The 17,052-nt window shown below is 39.5% G+C and overlaps 1 protein-coding gene across 1 annotated transcript in view; it reads left to right on the top strand.

The window, feature by feature from the left end:
* The window catches only part of CRYBG3 (crystallin beta-gamma domain containing 3), a 114,518-nt gene that overhangs the window by 5,274 nt on the left and 92,192 nt on the right, over positions 1-17,052 (top strand). The window contains exon 2 of the mRNA XM_060150724.1: positions 11,445-11,511. Within this exon, the coding sequence (XP_060006707.1) occupies positions 11,445-11,511 (67 nt within the window). The remainder of the gene's footprint in view (positions 1-11,444; positions 11,512-17,052) is intronic.

The raw sequence follows: 17,052 nt of genomic DNA, 5'->3' as shown, positions 1-17,052 counted from the left end.
ATGGTATTGAAACCATACTGTTTTTCAAGTGAGATTTCTGACTTTTGGGCTTAACAGGGTGTCTGCCAGATGTCTACCTTGGGGATTCTGTTTCTTGCTGAGGAAATTCCTTGAAAGCTAACTCAATTGTACACTCTAAACGGGTTCGAGTTGCAAGTGTACCTCAAATTGGCCTGCAGTAAATTTAATCAGCACTTCTAACTTTGAAAGTTCTGATTAAACAAACATTTTTGTTTTGTTTTTTTATCTCAGTGGAAAATACGTAAAAAGGATAATAGCACATTCTGTAAAGTAAGAGGAAAATAATACTCCCTCAATAAAATATTTTATCTCCTAACCAGAGTTTTGATGAAATACACTGATGTGCAGATATACCAGAAACGCCAGTACAACTGTGGTAGCAAGAAAACAGGTTGACAGAAATTGAAACTGGGGAAAGTAATCCAGGCTCTCTACTGAAAAGAGAGTATCGGCATGAAGTAAAAGTTAGTCCTATTTTTTTAGTCTGTTCATTCCATAAATTTGAGTGACTGCTACTTGTTGAGTATGTCGCTAAGGAGTGGGATACAAAGATGAATGAAAGACCAAAACTGCCCTCAGAGAGTTCCTAAATTAATGGAGGAGATAAACATGTATGTCAGTATTTTCCAGATGAGCTCATTATGCGCCAAACATGTATTTGGTGTGTGTGACATGTGGTTCAGAACGCATGTACTGTATCACGAGGGTCAAACATTGTATGAAGACTTTCTCATACAAAGTGACCTCTCGCTGCTCTGAACTTCTCTCTGAGCGTGGTTTGATGAGCAGCCTTGGCCAAGGCAGACTAGTGGGGAGATGTGGCAGTAACTATACCAGCAGGGATGGAAGTGCTTTCCCTCAGTCCCGCCTGCTCCTCCTTGACTCAGCAAGTCTTAGATGGAGGCAGAAAAGCGCATCCTTTCAAAAGTCAGCATGCCGGGCTTCCCTGGTGGCGCAGTGGTTGAGAGTCCGCCTGCCAATGCAGGGGACACGGGTTCGTGCCCTGGTCCAGGAGTATCCCACATGCCGCGGAGCGGCTGGGCCCCTGAGCCATGGGCGCTGAGCCTGCGTGTCCGGAGCCTGTGCTCCGCAACGGGAGAGGCCACAACAGTGAGAGGCCTGCGTACCGCAAAAAACAACCAAAAAAAGTCAGCATGCCAAGTAAGCGGAAATCCCTATACAAAATGACTTGGTGTTGATAGAGAAATAAGTTGAAGTTTTGTGACCAGAAATAACCAATTCTTAATGTTTATTTGTCAGTTGTGAAGGCCAAGTACTGGTACAACTCCAGCAGGATTACCTCTCGGTGTTTGACCCCTGGGGGTATGTAATTGGAAATATCCCAAAGCAGCGAAACAACTGTTTGCTTAGTCAAGTGTTTCTTTTTGCCTGACAGATTAATGATGACAAAACTAAACTACCCTTAACCGGGAGATTGGGATTGAAACATATATACAGTAATATGTATAAAATAGATAACTAATAACCTGCTGTATAAAAAATAAATAAAATAAAATTCAAAAAAAACAAAAACCTAAATCACCCTTAATTGAGGCCCTAATAAGATCTAAGCCCTATGGTTGGGGCTTTAAACATATACATTCACTTAATCCTCAAAGCAACCTTATGAGAGAGGAATCTTTACTCCATTTTACAGATAACATAATTTAAGGCTTGGAGAGGTCCAATAACTAATCAAAAGTGTCAACATCTTGTGGTAGAGTAAGGAGTCGAATTTTCCTTCCTGAATTCAAAGCCTACAGCATTATGTGACTACATCCCCTGCTTAACTTGGGAAGACCCAAACAGAAGGCAGGCCTTAGAAAATGGTATTGAATGGCAATAAAAGACAATGGCATGCAGCTGGATGTCTGTCCAGATGGCCTGGATCAGTGCTCTGTACAATAAAGAATTTATGGTCCTGGAAGTTGAGAGAGGAAAATATATACACTTATACAACTTATAAATTTATATTTGAGCACGTAAAAAGAGTCAATCTCCTTCGGAAAAGATACAAATTAAGACTAGCAAGATACCATACTCCACCTGTTTGATAATCAAAACTTGAGTTTGTTGGGAGGAACTCTCATACACTACTAGTGGGAGTGTAAATTGATACTTTGGAGGGCAATTTGACAAGTTCTATCAGTATTACACATTCACATACTCTGATTTAACAGTTCCCTTCTAGGAATTCCATTGGGTGTATACAGTTTGTAAACAGGCCAAAAGTTGCCTCTACAAGTTTAGTCATTGCAGTGTTGTTTTAATTAGCAAGAGATGAAAAGTAAAGTGTAATCCCATCAATAGTGGACTAATTGGTAAATCATGGTATATCCATGTAGTGGAATATTATACAGCTGTCAAAAAGAATGATAAAGCTTTTTATATACTGATAAGAAAATGTCTCTTAGATACATTAAGTAAAAAATTAAAAAAGCAAGATACAAACCACTGTGTATAGTATGCTCCTGTTTGCATATGAAAATGGGGGAGTATGAAAAAAGTCTGTTACTAGTATTGTGTTAACTACTTAGGGAGGATGAGAGACTGGGTGAATTAATGAGGAACAGGAGGGAGACTTTTCATTTTAGACCTTCTTATACTTAAAAAAATTATGTGAATTATCTATTTCAGAAAAAAAAGACTGGTTATGACCTAGTGAATATCTCTGTATAAAAGAGGAAAAAAGAGAGAGAATTTATAATCCTGAGTTGGCAAAAATTCTCCAAAGAAAGAATGAACTCCATTAACTTGTTCAAGTGAGAAAAGTTATGATTAAGGCTATAAGTAAATGGAATATTTATAATGGAGAATAATTAGATATTTTGATACTTTCTGCAGGTATGAGGAAGGCTTATGTATTATTAGTCTGCAGTGTGAAACTGGGTGGAGTTAACAGAGCATCAGAAATATCAACTGTGCTTCCCTGGTGGCACAGTGGTTGGGAGTCCGCCTGCCGATGCAGGGGACACGGGTTTGTGCCCCGGTCCGGGAGGATCCCACATGCTGCGGAGCGGCTGGGCCCGTGAGCCATGGCTGCTGGGCCTGCGTGTCCGGAGCCTGTGCTCCGCGGCGGGAGAGGCCCCAGCAGTGAGAAGCCCGCGTACCGCAGGGAAAAAAAAAAAAAAAAATCAGCTCATTTTTGTGAGATCACCTAAATCATCTGCTTTAAGTAGCAGTGTGACTCTGGGTAGTTCATTAGCTCTCTGTCTTTGATTATAAAGCGAGGGAGGTGGCCCTCATTGCTAAGGTCTCTTCCAGCTTTATCGTGCCAGCCAAAACTCCATAGGGTAATAGGTGTGTACAAAATAAAGAAGTATGCCTTATAGATTAGGAAGACTTTTGTTTTACTGGAAAGGTTACGTATGAATATGCATTGGGTATTTCCCTCTGTGGTTCTAACATTTTCATCAGTTGATTTGAAAACCTCACCAATGTTTTAACAAGAATTCATTTGGTACCACTTGTGCCAGGCCCTGTACTAGCCTCTGGGAATCCAGTGCAACATGGTCTTTGGTTCAAAACACTCCTGCAGTTTTGTGGGGAAGGCCGACATAGCACAAATCTTTCTTTCCCTCTTAAAATAAGTACCAAGGTGTCTCACAGGGCTGTGGAGGATTTAACAGGTGTAGGCCCATTCTTGAGACTCTCTTCTTAGAGGAAACGGTTTTAGTCTCTTTTAAGCTGTTTCTTCTGGCCTTTCTGTACATGTGTCTATTTACTATTCTTTCTTGATTTGTAAACTTTAGACAGTTTATATTGATTTCTGATGATGGTAGATGAGGACTTAGCTATTTTACACCTCTTCCCACTTCCCTTTATTCATTCAGTCAAAATAAGTGTTATAATTTTGGGACTAAATCAGAAGTCAACCTTTCCATGTATATAAAATACAGTTTTGTTTAGAGTAGTACAACATGCTTTTGAAGGAGCACACCTTTTATATTTTCTTTATGACAAGTAGCGCAAATGGTAGTGCCAGAAATGACATGAAAATGGTATTTGAATGCGCTCACAAATACTAATTTTGTGTGATTTCTACATGATATGTTAGAAATTTCTCCTTTACTCTTTGTGCTAAAATTTATACAAAACATGGATGCTACCTTAGTGGCAGATCGTAATTTTTTTTATAACTGCCATGCTTATGACAAGGAATGAAATACTTTGAATTTTAAAGTTTGATAACTGGGAACAGGTTGGGTGAGATATAAACTCTCAGCTTTTTATTGTCTTTGTTGTCAGAGCACGAAAGATCATACCCTGGCTGGAGGGGTGGCATTGTGCTGTATTAGTCAAAGCTGAAAATATGTATGATAATTTTTTTTTTTTTTTGTGGTACGTGGGCCTCTCGCTGTTTTGGCCTCTCCCGTTGCGGAGCATAGCCTCCAGACACGCAGGCTCAGCGGCCATGGCTCACGGTCCCAGCTGCTCTGCGCCATGTGGGATCTTGCCGGACCGGGGCACGAACCTGTGTCCCCTGCAGCGGCAGGTGGACTCTCAACCACTGCGCCACCAGGGAAGCCCAAATATTTTTTATTGTTCCATTGTTCTAGGTAGGCAGATAAGGATATTATTTGGCAATGTTGTATTTATTATGATACAGAGAAATTGCCATTATGAAATATTTGTACTGTTAGTATTTAGTTATTTGTCTACTTTAAATTTGCTAGCATTTTTCACTAACTTGTTTTTGTGTTTTAAAATCAACTACAATACTTGTCTTTTCTTCCTTTTGATAGTAATATATGCTTTTCTAAAACAGCTGTGAAATTATAAGAAAATCAAAAAGAAAAAAAGCACAGCTCATACCTAACCCTATCCACCCGGAGACGAGTACTGTTCTTCTAGATCATTTCCTATGTGTATGTCTACATGTATACATATTTTTAGAAAAAGTAAAAGTTCTCTTCAGGATTTTGAAACCTGAATTTTTTTTTCACTTAACAATGGTGCTTTGTCATTTCCTACAATAGTACATATACTTTTACAAATTATAAAGATAATTTTAACCCTTTAAAAAATCTTAGATGGGTCATTGCTTTTCAGAATCTAGCTTGAATATCTAAATGTGTCTCTGCTTACAGAGGGTTTGTATTCCGATGGGAAAGTTATATAGATTTATATATAATGTTAGCTTTGAAGTAAAATAAAGCCGGGTGAGGGAAGAGGACGTGATGGAAGTAGTGGGTCTGTAATAAGGTACAGAGAGGATGGTCATGAAACGCCTCTCTATTGGGTACCATTTGACCCAAGACCTGCATGACATTTGGAAGTAAGGACATGAGCAAATCAGAGGAAAGGTCTTTCCAGGAAGAGCGAAGAGCCAGTTTCAAGGTCCTGGGGCAGGACCATGTTGGCACAGATGCCAGAATAGGCAGAGACCACAGAATGGAAGGGAGCCAGGGGCCTGTTGAGGTAGGTCTTGGTAAGGAGTTGAGATGATGAGATTACTTTTTTTAAAAAAAGGAATCACTGAGGCATGGGTTTATATGTACTTGTATGTTTGTATATTCTCACACAGTTTATCAGCTTATTGGTATCCAGAAGACTTGACAGAGGACGAAGAGTTTGAGTTGGAGGTAAGGTCAGCCTTGGTCGGCTCTGGGAAGGCCCAGTCTCACCTGTCCTTGCATCTCCAGTGCCCCTCCCTCAGGGCAGTTTGTTGAATGGTACACGAATGGATGTCCCATTTTAGACAGCAGCTAGAATACTGCTTTGAGTTCATGTCACAGCAAAAGTTCAGGGTATTGATTCTTTTTTTTCTTTTTTCTTTATTTATTTATTTGGTTGTACCCGGTCTTAGTTGCGGAGGAGTATTGATTCTTGTGATTTGGGTCACAAATGTTCAGAATCTGAAGGGTATGAGGAAGAAGACTTTGGGAAAATAGAGCAGTTGCTGATGTCATGTGTAGCTGGACAGCTCAGGTCACATCAAACAGACTGAGCTTCTCTATAGCCTGTGATTAAACTGTAAGTATGGGTCTTGTTTTGGGAGCATGTGATGGGAACAGGAAGTAAATAAGCTTCAAGGTGGATACATAAATTATAGGAGAGAGTTGACATTATGGGGAAAGGACTGTCAGAAGCTCTAAGACTGCAAAGCCATGAAGCTTCATAATCATGTCTATTACCTCTCCTCCTTGCTCCCAGTTTCTCTCCAAAGAGTTCTGAAATTTAGACGCCAGATGTTTGGGCTAAAATACATGCTGTTTGTCTTAAAAGTGCAGCATTTTGTTACCTTTTAATTTGAAACCCAGAAATAGCCATAACCACCTGTTTTATATTCTGTTAATAGTCATTAAAAAAAAATACAAGTACTACTCTACTGCTGGCAGTCACTGTTTATGAATGGGGTTGTTTGGAAATTGTCGGTGTGGAACTGTCTTAATTCCCATAGAAGCAGGGTTGGAGATGCTGGGTGGGATTCCAGGCCAGTGCACAAAAGTCAGTCTAATCCATAATGTACCTGCAGTATAGCAGTGCACAAAGAGAACTCTAGAGCTTGTCGTGTGAAGATGTGTTTCTAAGATCCCCAAGGTAGTGTAGATGCCCCAAGGAATGAGCAGACCCTTTGGAAGGTGTGAGGGTGCTATATTTAAGGACCCAAGTGAGGGATGAGAGGGAACAGTCCAAGGGAATAGAGGACAGACCCCGGCTTGGCCTCAGTCACTTTGAAATAAGGGACAGTAGAAGTTTCTGCCTCCTTTGTGATGCCCTGATATCAGTTTTGACTGAGTTGGTTTCTTGGTCACAGTCTTTTTCTTCCTTTACCACAGAAGCCTCAAGGTTAGTCTCCCTGTTCCTGTTTCCCCTCACTCTGCTTACTGAAGGATCATGTGGGATTTTAGATATGGCAGAGTGCTGAGCTGACACTTCCAATGTACATACTTGAAAAAATCAGATCCAGAAAGAAGCATTTTGACTGAAGTGCCTTTTGTCCCTAAGGTGCCATCCCTGAAACAGACCTATGTCCGTTTTGTTTTATTTTACGTCTGGCATAAAGTAAGTGGTTGCTTAATGACTGTAAGTTGGATTCCTGGTTTTCAGACATGGTCTAAATATGTTTGCTTCAAAAATGAGGAGCTTCTGTGTTGCTTTGACCTTGATATTTATCTGGACCATTTTGAAAGAGTAATTTCCAGAGTTCTGTTAGCTAAGTAAGATGAGGCTATTAAAATTCAAGGGAGTCTTATTTGTGCCTACGTGTGATTATGATTACTGCCCCTCACCCCCTGCCGTGAGCAGAATGTGTGCTTTCTAAAAATACTGCTGTTGAAATAATTCCCGGGTCCCAAAGGGGGTTAAATTGTGAAAGAACAATAGGAAAGGCTTGTCGTCTTTCTTAACGTTTGAGATCATCTGAATTGGAAATGTTTCTCTTTCTTTTGTATTTTTGAGAGGCTGAGAGTACCACTCCAAGTCTTTCGAGACTTTTCTGTTAATGTTTCTTCTTCTTCGTCCTCCTCCTAAGTTGACATCTAAGTATGCAGTATTTTGAGTGTCTTTATAGATTCTCTTCTAATTTTTTTGTGTTTTGTTTGTAAATCAATTGGAAATACCCTTGTTGCTATTGAGTAATTTTCTTCTCACAGCCCTACTCCCCTCTTTATACCTTTAGAGAAAGATGATGCAGGATGAGAGTGGATGGTACATGCTCTCAAGAGACTTATACTAGTATTTCATTAAGGAAAAAAGACTAATGTGTATTATTCCATTGTTCCCAAATGGAATAGTGTTTTCTGATTAAGCACACATAACTGGAGACTGTTTAATATCAGTTATTTTAAAAATTCATTTAACAAACAATATTTGAGTGCCTTCACACTGTCAGGCACGATGCTAGGCTCTGGGATACAGCCATGAATGATATCGTTCCTGAGTTAAATGAGTTCAAGTTCTAGTTCGACAAATGGACAACCAGCCAGTCATTACCAGCAGAAACGTATGAGGGGTATCAATGAGCGCAGTGGAAGCACAAAAAATACAGGTTAATGGACTTCCCTCGTGGTGCAGTGGTTAAGAATCTGCCTGCCAGTGCAGGGGACACGGGTTCGAGCCCTGATCCTAGAAGATCCCACATGCCGCAGAGCATCTAAGCCCGTGCGCCACAACTACTGAACCTGCGCTCTAGAGCCCACGAGCCACAACTACTGAGCCTGCATGCCACAACTACTGAAGCCCGCGTGCCTAGAGCCTGTTCTCTGCAAGAGGAGAAGCTACCGCAGTGAGAAGCCCGTGCACCACAACGAAGAGTAGCCTCCACTCTCCACAACTGGAGGAAGCCCGCACCCAGCAACGAAGACCCAACACAGCCAAAAATAAATAAATAAATGAATAAATTTATTTAAAAAAAATATAGGTTAAGCTAGAACTAAATTGTAAAGGATTAAGAGTTGGACAGGGTGGGGAAGGATGTTGCAGGCAGGAGAAGAAAGTGGTTTGCTGGCATGTGAATTTGGTGCATTCTGAGAATGGGAATTAGTTCTATGTGACAGGTGTGTCTGCGACCAGGAAGTGAATAACTTTCTATATCTATATTAAGGACTCTTCATTTTATTCATCAGCTGATGGAGATTTACTGAAGGAGTTTTTGAACAGAAGAGTGTCATGGTCAGATTGAAAATCACTTTGACCAGGAAGAATGGATTGAAGCAGAGTGATCCTGAAGATGTCAGAGACAAATGAAGAAGGGACTCTAGTAATCTAGGAAGGAAGTGGGGAAAGCTTATCTGAAGCAGTGATTTTTATACTTACCCCAAATTTTAAAATATTTGTTTTAAAATTCAACACATTTTAAAATTTTGATTTAGCAGTAAGATTAGTGAAACAAACATAGAATGTAAGTTTCAGAAAGTTTTACGAGTGTCAAGTATTACTTCTTTTGGTGATTTCAGCTTTAAATTCTTCAGTTGTTTGCGCAATGCAAAATACTTATGTGCTGACTTAACAACTGTTTTTCTGGTATTTTGTGTGTGTTTATAGTGTGGAAATGATTATAGCTGCTTGAAAATACTGAGTTCTGCCTTAAATCCCATGGACGCCGAGCTGCATTTTCTGCAGAGTTTTTGTATTGGAAAAGACACTTTTGCCATTTTCATTTACAATTTCACTAAGGCAGTAAGTTTATAGAATACCCTGTAAATGCTCTAAGTAAGTATACTTTCAGAAATCTTGAAGCAAGAACTAGGATACTAAAATGCCTATTGTATGTTTAGATAGTTTTTAGGTCATTCAAAATAGATTGTAGTTAGAGAATACACTTATAAAATCACCATAATCAGTAGTATTCATGATTATACTCCAAATTTTTATATCATGCTCTTTTTATGTGTATTTTGCCAGTCTCTTCCTTGATTTGAGCTTAAATAGACAAGTATTGACATTTAATTTAAAAAACCTGAATTGTAAATAACCTTGTGGCAAAAGATAAGCCTAGTAAAATAGGAAAAAAGAGATAAGAACCCACTAACATTTAAAATATTAACCATCTGAAACATTCTTATTTTATAGACATGTACATGTATATAGGTTACAATTCTGTGTTGTGCATTATTTTTTCTACTTTTGTTCCTGTTTTTTCCTATGGAATTTCCATGTGTTAAACACATAGCTCACAGATTTATCTTATTCACATGCTTGCTTTTTCCTATTTGGCATTTAAAAGGCTTAAGACAATGGCTGTTTCTTGTTGGTCCTTGTATTCCTGCATAGAGTCTGAGACTAAATGAAATTTTAATCCATTATATTTTCCAGGTGTTCATGATCTTTTTATTTGTTCCTTCTGTTTTTGGGGTTTTTTTTTTAATCATTATCACTTGTTGCCTGGATAGTCTGCTCAAGTGCACTGGATTGTATGGATAGAAAATCTAAGTAGCACAAATGTGGCCTCTTTGCATCCTGATGTGAGCTATCGACCCCCTCCTCCTTTCCATTCCCAACCTCCCCCCCACCCCCCGCCAGTCACCATGATTCCATATGTTTTCCCCCACCCAGTCATTCTCCTGCCTGAAGGCTTCCCGGTGCTTCTCACATTCTGTAACTGGTCCTCTGGTCTCATTCTCATCTTTAGCAGGATTACCTCTGCCTGTCACAAGATCCTGTGCTCCAGTCTTTTTTTTTTTTTTTTTTTTAATTATTTTTGGCTGCCTTGGGTCTTCGTTGCTGCACGGGCTTTCTCTGGTTGCGGCGAGCGGAGGCTACTCTTCGTTGTGGTGCGTGGGCTTCTCGTTGCGGTGGCTTCTCTTGTAGTGGAGCACGGGCTCTAGGCGCGCGGGCTTCAATAGTTGTGGCACGCAGGCTTAGTTGCTCCGCGGCATGTGGGACTTCCCGGACCAGGGCTCGAACCCGTGTCCCCTGCATTGGCAGGTGGATTCTTAACCACTGCGCCACCAGGGAAGTCCCCTGTGCTCCAGTCTTATATTAAAAACAAACACACAGAACACGGTTTCCCCAAAATGCCGCATTCTCTATCACCTCCTGCCTTTGTACCTCCTCTGTGGGCACTTGACTGAGCAGGCAGAATCACTGCCTCTTGTTTCCTCTGTGCTCTATGGCATTTCTTTCATTCAGCAGTTGTAACTTGTATCAAGTTGTATTATTTGTTTGTTTGTGTATCAGTCTCCCCTACTAGACTTTTTACAAAGACCCTGACGTACTCCTTCTTAAATCCACAAGGCCTAGCACAGTCCCCAGCACGTGGTAGAGTGTCATGATAACCTTTAGAGTGGAGCTACTCAATTTGTCTAGGATTATCAAAGTGTGAAAAGAAAATAATATGTAAACATAGAGACATAAATATTTAGATCTAAAATGTACGTGTGCCTAATAGGCAAAATAGGTTATTGTGACATCTGTGAAGGTATTCCAGACAGGACAATTAGAAGTGACTATCTGGAAAATCAGAATTTTAAGGGGCCATCTGGGACACATTTGGGGTTAGATAAACCTGCATCTATTTTGAGTGTCCCCAGAATTCGCTAGATGACCCTATACATTTATAAAAATTTGCTGAGTAGAAATATATTCCAAATAACACTCAACATAGGCATTAAAAAAAGATTAGACTGTGGAGAACCTTAATAGAGATAAAATCAAAGAATGGTAACACTTTCCAAGATTATGATAGTTGTACACGGGTGCTCCTTTGTTCAGGTGCATCGTTAGTGTGATGCTGGTCGTCCACATAAGAAAATACAGCGCAGAATGGACTCACAAAAATGTCTGGAGTCTAGATGAGCATTTTCAAATGTGTGTTTCAAGTGTAGAGACTCCTATCAACATCTTTTTAGTATAACACTTTGTATATGAATCTTGAGTATTTCAGATATAAAGGACCTTTCAGTTTTTTCACCCAGAAACTGTATGATTTTAGTAATTCTCTTTTAATTTCAAAAGAAACTGTGGTTTTTATTTTTCAGTGTTGAAAATGAGCCCATGAGCACAAGTCAGAAAAAGGAAAAGGTACTTTCATCAGAAGCAGTAAAGGTATAGTTTTAAATTAATATTATTTTATATCAAGCAAATATGTTTCTTAGTTTCTGCTGTTTCTTATTCTTTTAGATTCTGTCATCTCATTTTACGTTTCAAAAAGAGCATAAAGTCTTATCACTTTATGTGGAACTCCAGCCCAGCTCTACTGGACATTTGCATCTTGGGGTGTGGGTAGGGGGAGAGGACTGAGGAGAGACTTGAGGCAGTGGTCCTCTCACCCCAGCCTAGCCACTAACCAACTGTGAGGCCTTCAGCTGAGGCATTTAACTTCTTTGTGCCTTGGTTTTCTAATCTGTAGATTGTATCATCTGACCTCCACAGTCTCTTTTCTCTAGGAACTTCTTTGATTTATGTTGTGTTTTCTCAGATGTTTCTGACAACTAAGAGTGCTTTTGAGGGCGTAGAAGTTAAAGACATGTTCGTACATGTCATTAGTATGTGATGATATGTTTGTCAGCTCATATATGAACTGGCTTTCCCTGCATCTACAGGGCAAGCATGAAAAGAGTATAAGGTACACTTCTACGCAAATAGTTACTGAAAAGTGTGGTTAAAAATCCTGGAAAACCACTAAACCTTATAACATTTCTTTTTAGTCATAAGTGATTTTATAGAAATTGGATGTTTATGTTGTTTGGGGATATGAGGCCAGGTATGTGATCAAGTTTCGGTAGCTGTCTCCCATTCATGGAGTTTGGTCCCAGTTACTTTCTTTTTAAACGATTTGTGACAGTCAAGGAGAAAGCTTGTGCTTTCCAGGGATTTCTGGGTACATTAGCTTGGTCAGTGAAAGGACCAGAAAGTCATCTTAATTCTTCCTTACTGATATGGGGACTCTTAAACATTATATGAGATCCAAAGACCTTAAATATGGTAAAGATAAAGCTGTGTTCCTTCTTTATTCCCTCCTTCTCTATCATAGTTAACAATATAAATATTTTTTGAAAAAAAAAATCAGAATCTGATTTATTTTTATTTGTTTGTTTTGTTTTGTTTTGTTTTTTTGCCATACGCGGGCCTCTCACTGCTGTGGCCTCTCCCGTTGCGGCGCACAGGCTCCGGACGCACAGGCTCAGTGGCCATGGCTCACGGGCCCAGCCGCTCCGCGGCGTGTGGGATCTTCCCGGACCGGGGCACGAACCCGTGTCCCCTGCATCGGCAGGTGGACTCTCAACCACTGCGCCACCAGGGAAGCCCTGATTTTTTTTTTTTTAACTTTATAGGAAGAAAAAAAATCAGGATCGCCTTGCTTCCCTTCCCTTTCTTCTTCCTTTGTGAATTTGGCTACTAAATCCTGCTCCCAGGTTTGATAACACCTCCTGCCTATTCTGTTTCAGCTAGTCGTTAGCCAGCTTGCTGGTTCACCACTGCATGGACTCTGTAGCTTTCTCCCTCTTGCTCAGTTTTCACATGTCCTGAGATGCCTTACTTCAAGATTTTTGCTTGAATTCTATAGGTGCAACCTTGCTGTTGAGTTGCTTCACAGGAAGTATGTATGTTACTTCTGAGATCTCAGACTTCACAGTTGCTTTGGCTGCCAGCTCCTGTCATTCTCTCTCTTAATCTCTCATTGCCTCTGCACCCACCCTTGAGCTTCAGAGAACCTTCATGTTTTCCCTGCTCTCTTCTCTTCTCTTGGTCTCTACTTGTTTGTCTACTTAGCCTGGAACTGATATGTAACACTTCAGCTATTAATCTCACTGAAAGAAACAGTCTTCAAATTGGCCCTCAGACTTTAATTTCCAGTAGTCCTGCTTTTTCACCTGCAGAGTTCTGCTCTAGAAAGTTACATCTTTGTGGCTTCAGTGTCTATGTGGTGGCAGATATAGTGGCTGGGCCTCCATGATTATGATCTTTTCTATCCATTCTTAGTATCTTGGTTTGAGTGCCCAGGATAATTTCAGTTTGGGATTTGGGCCCCCAAGTAAACAGGGCTCATGTTGTGAAACTGTTTCTCTTATGGTTTAAACGAGACCTATAGGATTACTTATACATGGGCAGTTTTGTTAGCCCATGATAGAAAGGGCACCGTGGCACTCTCACTGGGGTAGTGTAAGCATTTTGGACCATGTAACTGCATTTTTTTTTTTTTTTTTTTTTTACTCTCTGGAAATTATTGGTAGGATTTCCTCAACCTCGCTACACAGACCCAGTTCTGGGACTTGCTGCTGCCAGGCATCAAAAATACTTACATTTTGCAGATTATATTCCATTATAAGTTATGACCAGCTATTGGGTATAATTCTCTGTGCTATACAGTAAATCCCTGTTGCTTCAATTAAAAAAAGGAAAGAAAAGGTACATATTTTGATAATATCAATAGTCAGATGCATACCTAGGGGGAAAGAAAGGTTAGCAACAATATCTATGATCTTATTATTTTAAATAGTCTCATTTAAAGTTTTTTATTTAGCAATTAGTATAAAACACGCATTTGCTTTCTTTGTAACGAATGGTTTTCTGAAACAGCACTCCACTGTAATGTGACATTTCTTGCCATGCTTCCATCTTCTTAACCTGAATTTTATGATAATGCCTTCCATGATAAGGAAAAATGTGTACCATTTTTCCTCTCTAGTGTAAAATGTAACAGATTTATATATAATGAATGTTTTTAGTGCATTGCTTTTTGCATTTGACCTTGAGATACCAAATCAAGATATTGAAGATTGTTTTGTTATAAATTTAAGCTACAAAAAATTAAGTATATTTTTCAAACAGCTAGAGACTGTAGAAGCTTTATATTATCTTTGGACATAATTAGATTCTTAGTTCTTAAAATATCACTTATACGCTATACAAATTTTGCTGTTTTGATAACATTGGAATCTGTTTCTCACATGTGCATGTACCGTTCCACTGAAATATATATTTCTTCTATATTAATCAGTTTTTGTATCTAACTGGCAAAATTCCAGGTATTTAGTCCATATTCTATGTTTATTTCTCTATAGGGAGTGTAGATTCTTGTCTTGCAGGCTTAGACTCTTCCTGTGCTCATGTCTACTGTTATTTAAAAGAGAGGGAAGGCATGTTATAATGCCTTGCTCCCTTCTGCCTGTTTCAGAGGACTATTCATCCCTTCCTGCCTTCCAAGGCTAAACTCCCTAAATCCCCCTGCTAGTGGTACTGGTCTCTAATTTCCCACCTTCTTTTGGACTTCGCCTTGCACTGCATCCATCTCTCCATCTTCACTGGCTTCCTCTATTTCTCTCTAAATATATAAAATTTTTAAAAATATACTTTTTTCCTTTCATGGGTCTGGATTCCTTTCAGGCTATCATTTCATTTTACCTGCTGCCTTTAACTCAAAGATTTCTTATGAAAGTTTGTCATAATCACTGTTTAATTCTTAATGCTTTCTAATCTGACTCCGGTCTCCCTCCTGGTTCCCTTAGACATGGGAAAACCAGTACTGTGCCTGCCATACATTGTCATAGTTGTTAAATGAGTGAGAGCCATTCCATGAAACCCTGACCTCTTGCTAACCATCAGTGGCCTTTTCTTAGTTCTTATTTAACCAGTTGAGACACTTGATTTTCCAAGTCTTGTCTCCTTTCCAGAAAGTCTCTTTTTTATATTTGCACTTATGATATTGTACATTCTTGTTTCAATTCCTGCCTCTGGCCATTCCCTTCTGTTTCCTTCACTGATTCTCTTCTGGCTAAATTACTTTTCATGTAGATGTTTCTCAAAGTCCTCGACCCTCCTCAACATCAGTCTTTCAAAGCAGTATCTTCCAATCTTATTACTTCATCTTTTGGCTCTCAGATCTCTACCCGACATCCCTCTTGAGCTCTAGACTTGATTGTCAGAGTTCCAGACATTTCTACATGGATGGCCTTTGATACTGCAAATTCAGTCTGCCCAAAAGTCTCAATATTTTCAGAGATGTTCTCTCTATATAAATTTGTTTGGGAGATAGAGGTGTTGGGAGGTAGGGAGGATTGTTTAACGGCTTGGGATGGAGGAAGAGCCCTGGGGGTCAAGTACTCCATTTGGAGATTTTCAATCAAACTCTGCTATTAATCCTATGTCTCATATTGCCCTAAGTAGTACCTAGTCTCTTCAAATCCTGAGCTTTTCCAGGTGATCTGCTGACAATCTGTCTGTAGATTGTTTCCCCCTTATGATCAAGGTTCCCTGTTGCAGACACTTGAGTGGAAGCTTCTTCTGGTCAATTACCATGCCTTCATCTGCTTTTGCCTTCTAAACTTTTTCTGAAATCTCTTATCTGCTAATACCTACTCTCTTCCTCTCCTTGTATTTATAACTTAAAAAAAAAACCCTTTACTGTCATTTTAGAGTGTTTTGTACAAGAGAAGAAATCAGTGTGTGTGGTTTATCCCCAGTGTTAATCAGAATTTTTATCTCTCTTTCTTTCTATAAATTTATTTATTGATTCATTTATTTAATTTTTGGCTGCACTGGGTCTTTGCTGCTGCACGCGGGCTTTCTCTAGCTGCTGAGAGCGGGGACTACTGTTTGTTGCGGTGCGCGGGCTTCTCATTGTGGTGGCTTCTCTTGTTGCAGAGCACAGGCTCTAGGCGCACGGGCTTCGGTAGTTGTGGCATACGGGCTTCAGTAGTTGTGGCTCGCGGGCTTTAGAGCACAGGCTCAGTAGTTATGGCGCACGGGCTTAGTTGCTCCACGGCATGTGGGATCTTCCCAGACCAGGACTCGAGGCTGGGTCTCCTGCATTGGCAGGCGGATTCTTAACCACTGCGCCACCAGGGAAGTCCAGAATATTTATCTCTTAATAGTTGAGGAAAGTGAATCTCAGATTGTCACTTGACAAACTCATATTATTATTGAGAGGAGGCAGGAGAATTCAGATGCAGTTCTATACCATAGTGCTTCCCATTTGTGAACTTAATTTGTAAGGTATACTTATAAACTTAATTGACCAAAAAGAAATCCTATTAAAAATTAAAAGAGCTGTGGTGGTAAGTCTGTTTTCAGAATGAGTCATGAGCTAAATAAAATAAATTAAATCTGAACCATAGGTTATAGATTTTCCAAACCAGCCCTAAATAACTTGACGATTATTAGGCCTGTTCTCAGTAGCTTGGCATCTGTTTTATGTAAAGTTTAACTCTTGCCCCATTTTAGAATTGTTGCTTATAACTGATCATACAACATTGGTGAAGGTTCTGGTATCTTTTAAGAGATGTCTGGTTGCTATATGCCTATGATGTTTCTAGGGACAACCGAGGAGTATCAATCTCGTGCATATTACTGTTAGTTGTTAATAATTCATAACCCTTATTTTTAATATTATCATAAATAGTTTACTAAAAAGAACCACGCTTGTTTTTATTGTTGCCACTGTTCACTGATATGTAAAAATGGAAGAATTGTAGCTCAAGAGTATCTCACTGAATAAAAATAGTCACAAATTGTTCTTTATATCAATGCCTATATTGAGGGTACAGTACTGTTTAGTAAGATGAATATATTAAATTATGCATTTGTTTATATTTTGATTCGTGTAACTGTTATTTCCTTATTGGTCTTTTTCAACTCTTTTTTGGC

This window comes from Lagenorhynchus albirostris, chromosome 5, assembly GCF_949774975.1.
Source record: "Lagenorhynchus albirostris chromosome 5, mLagAlb1.1, whole genome shotgun sequence".
In the NCBI taxonomy this organism is placed as follows: Eukaryota; Metazoa; Chordata; class Mammalia; order Artiodactyla; family Delphinidae; genus Lagenorhynchus; species Lagenorhynchus albirostris.
This window is presented reverse-complemented; position numbering and strand designations above follow the sequence as displayed.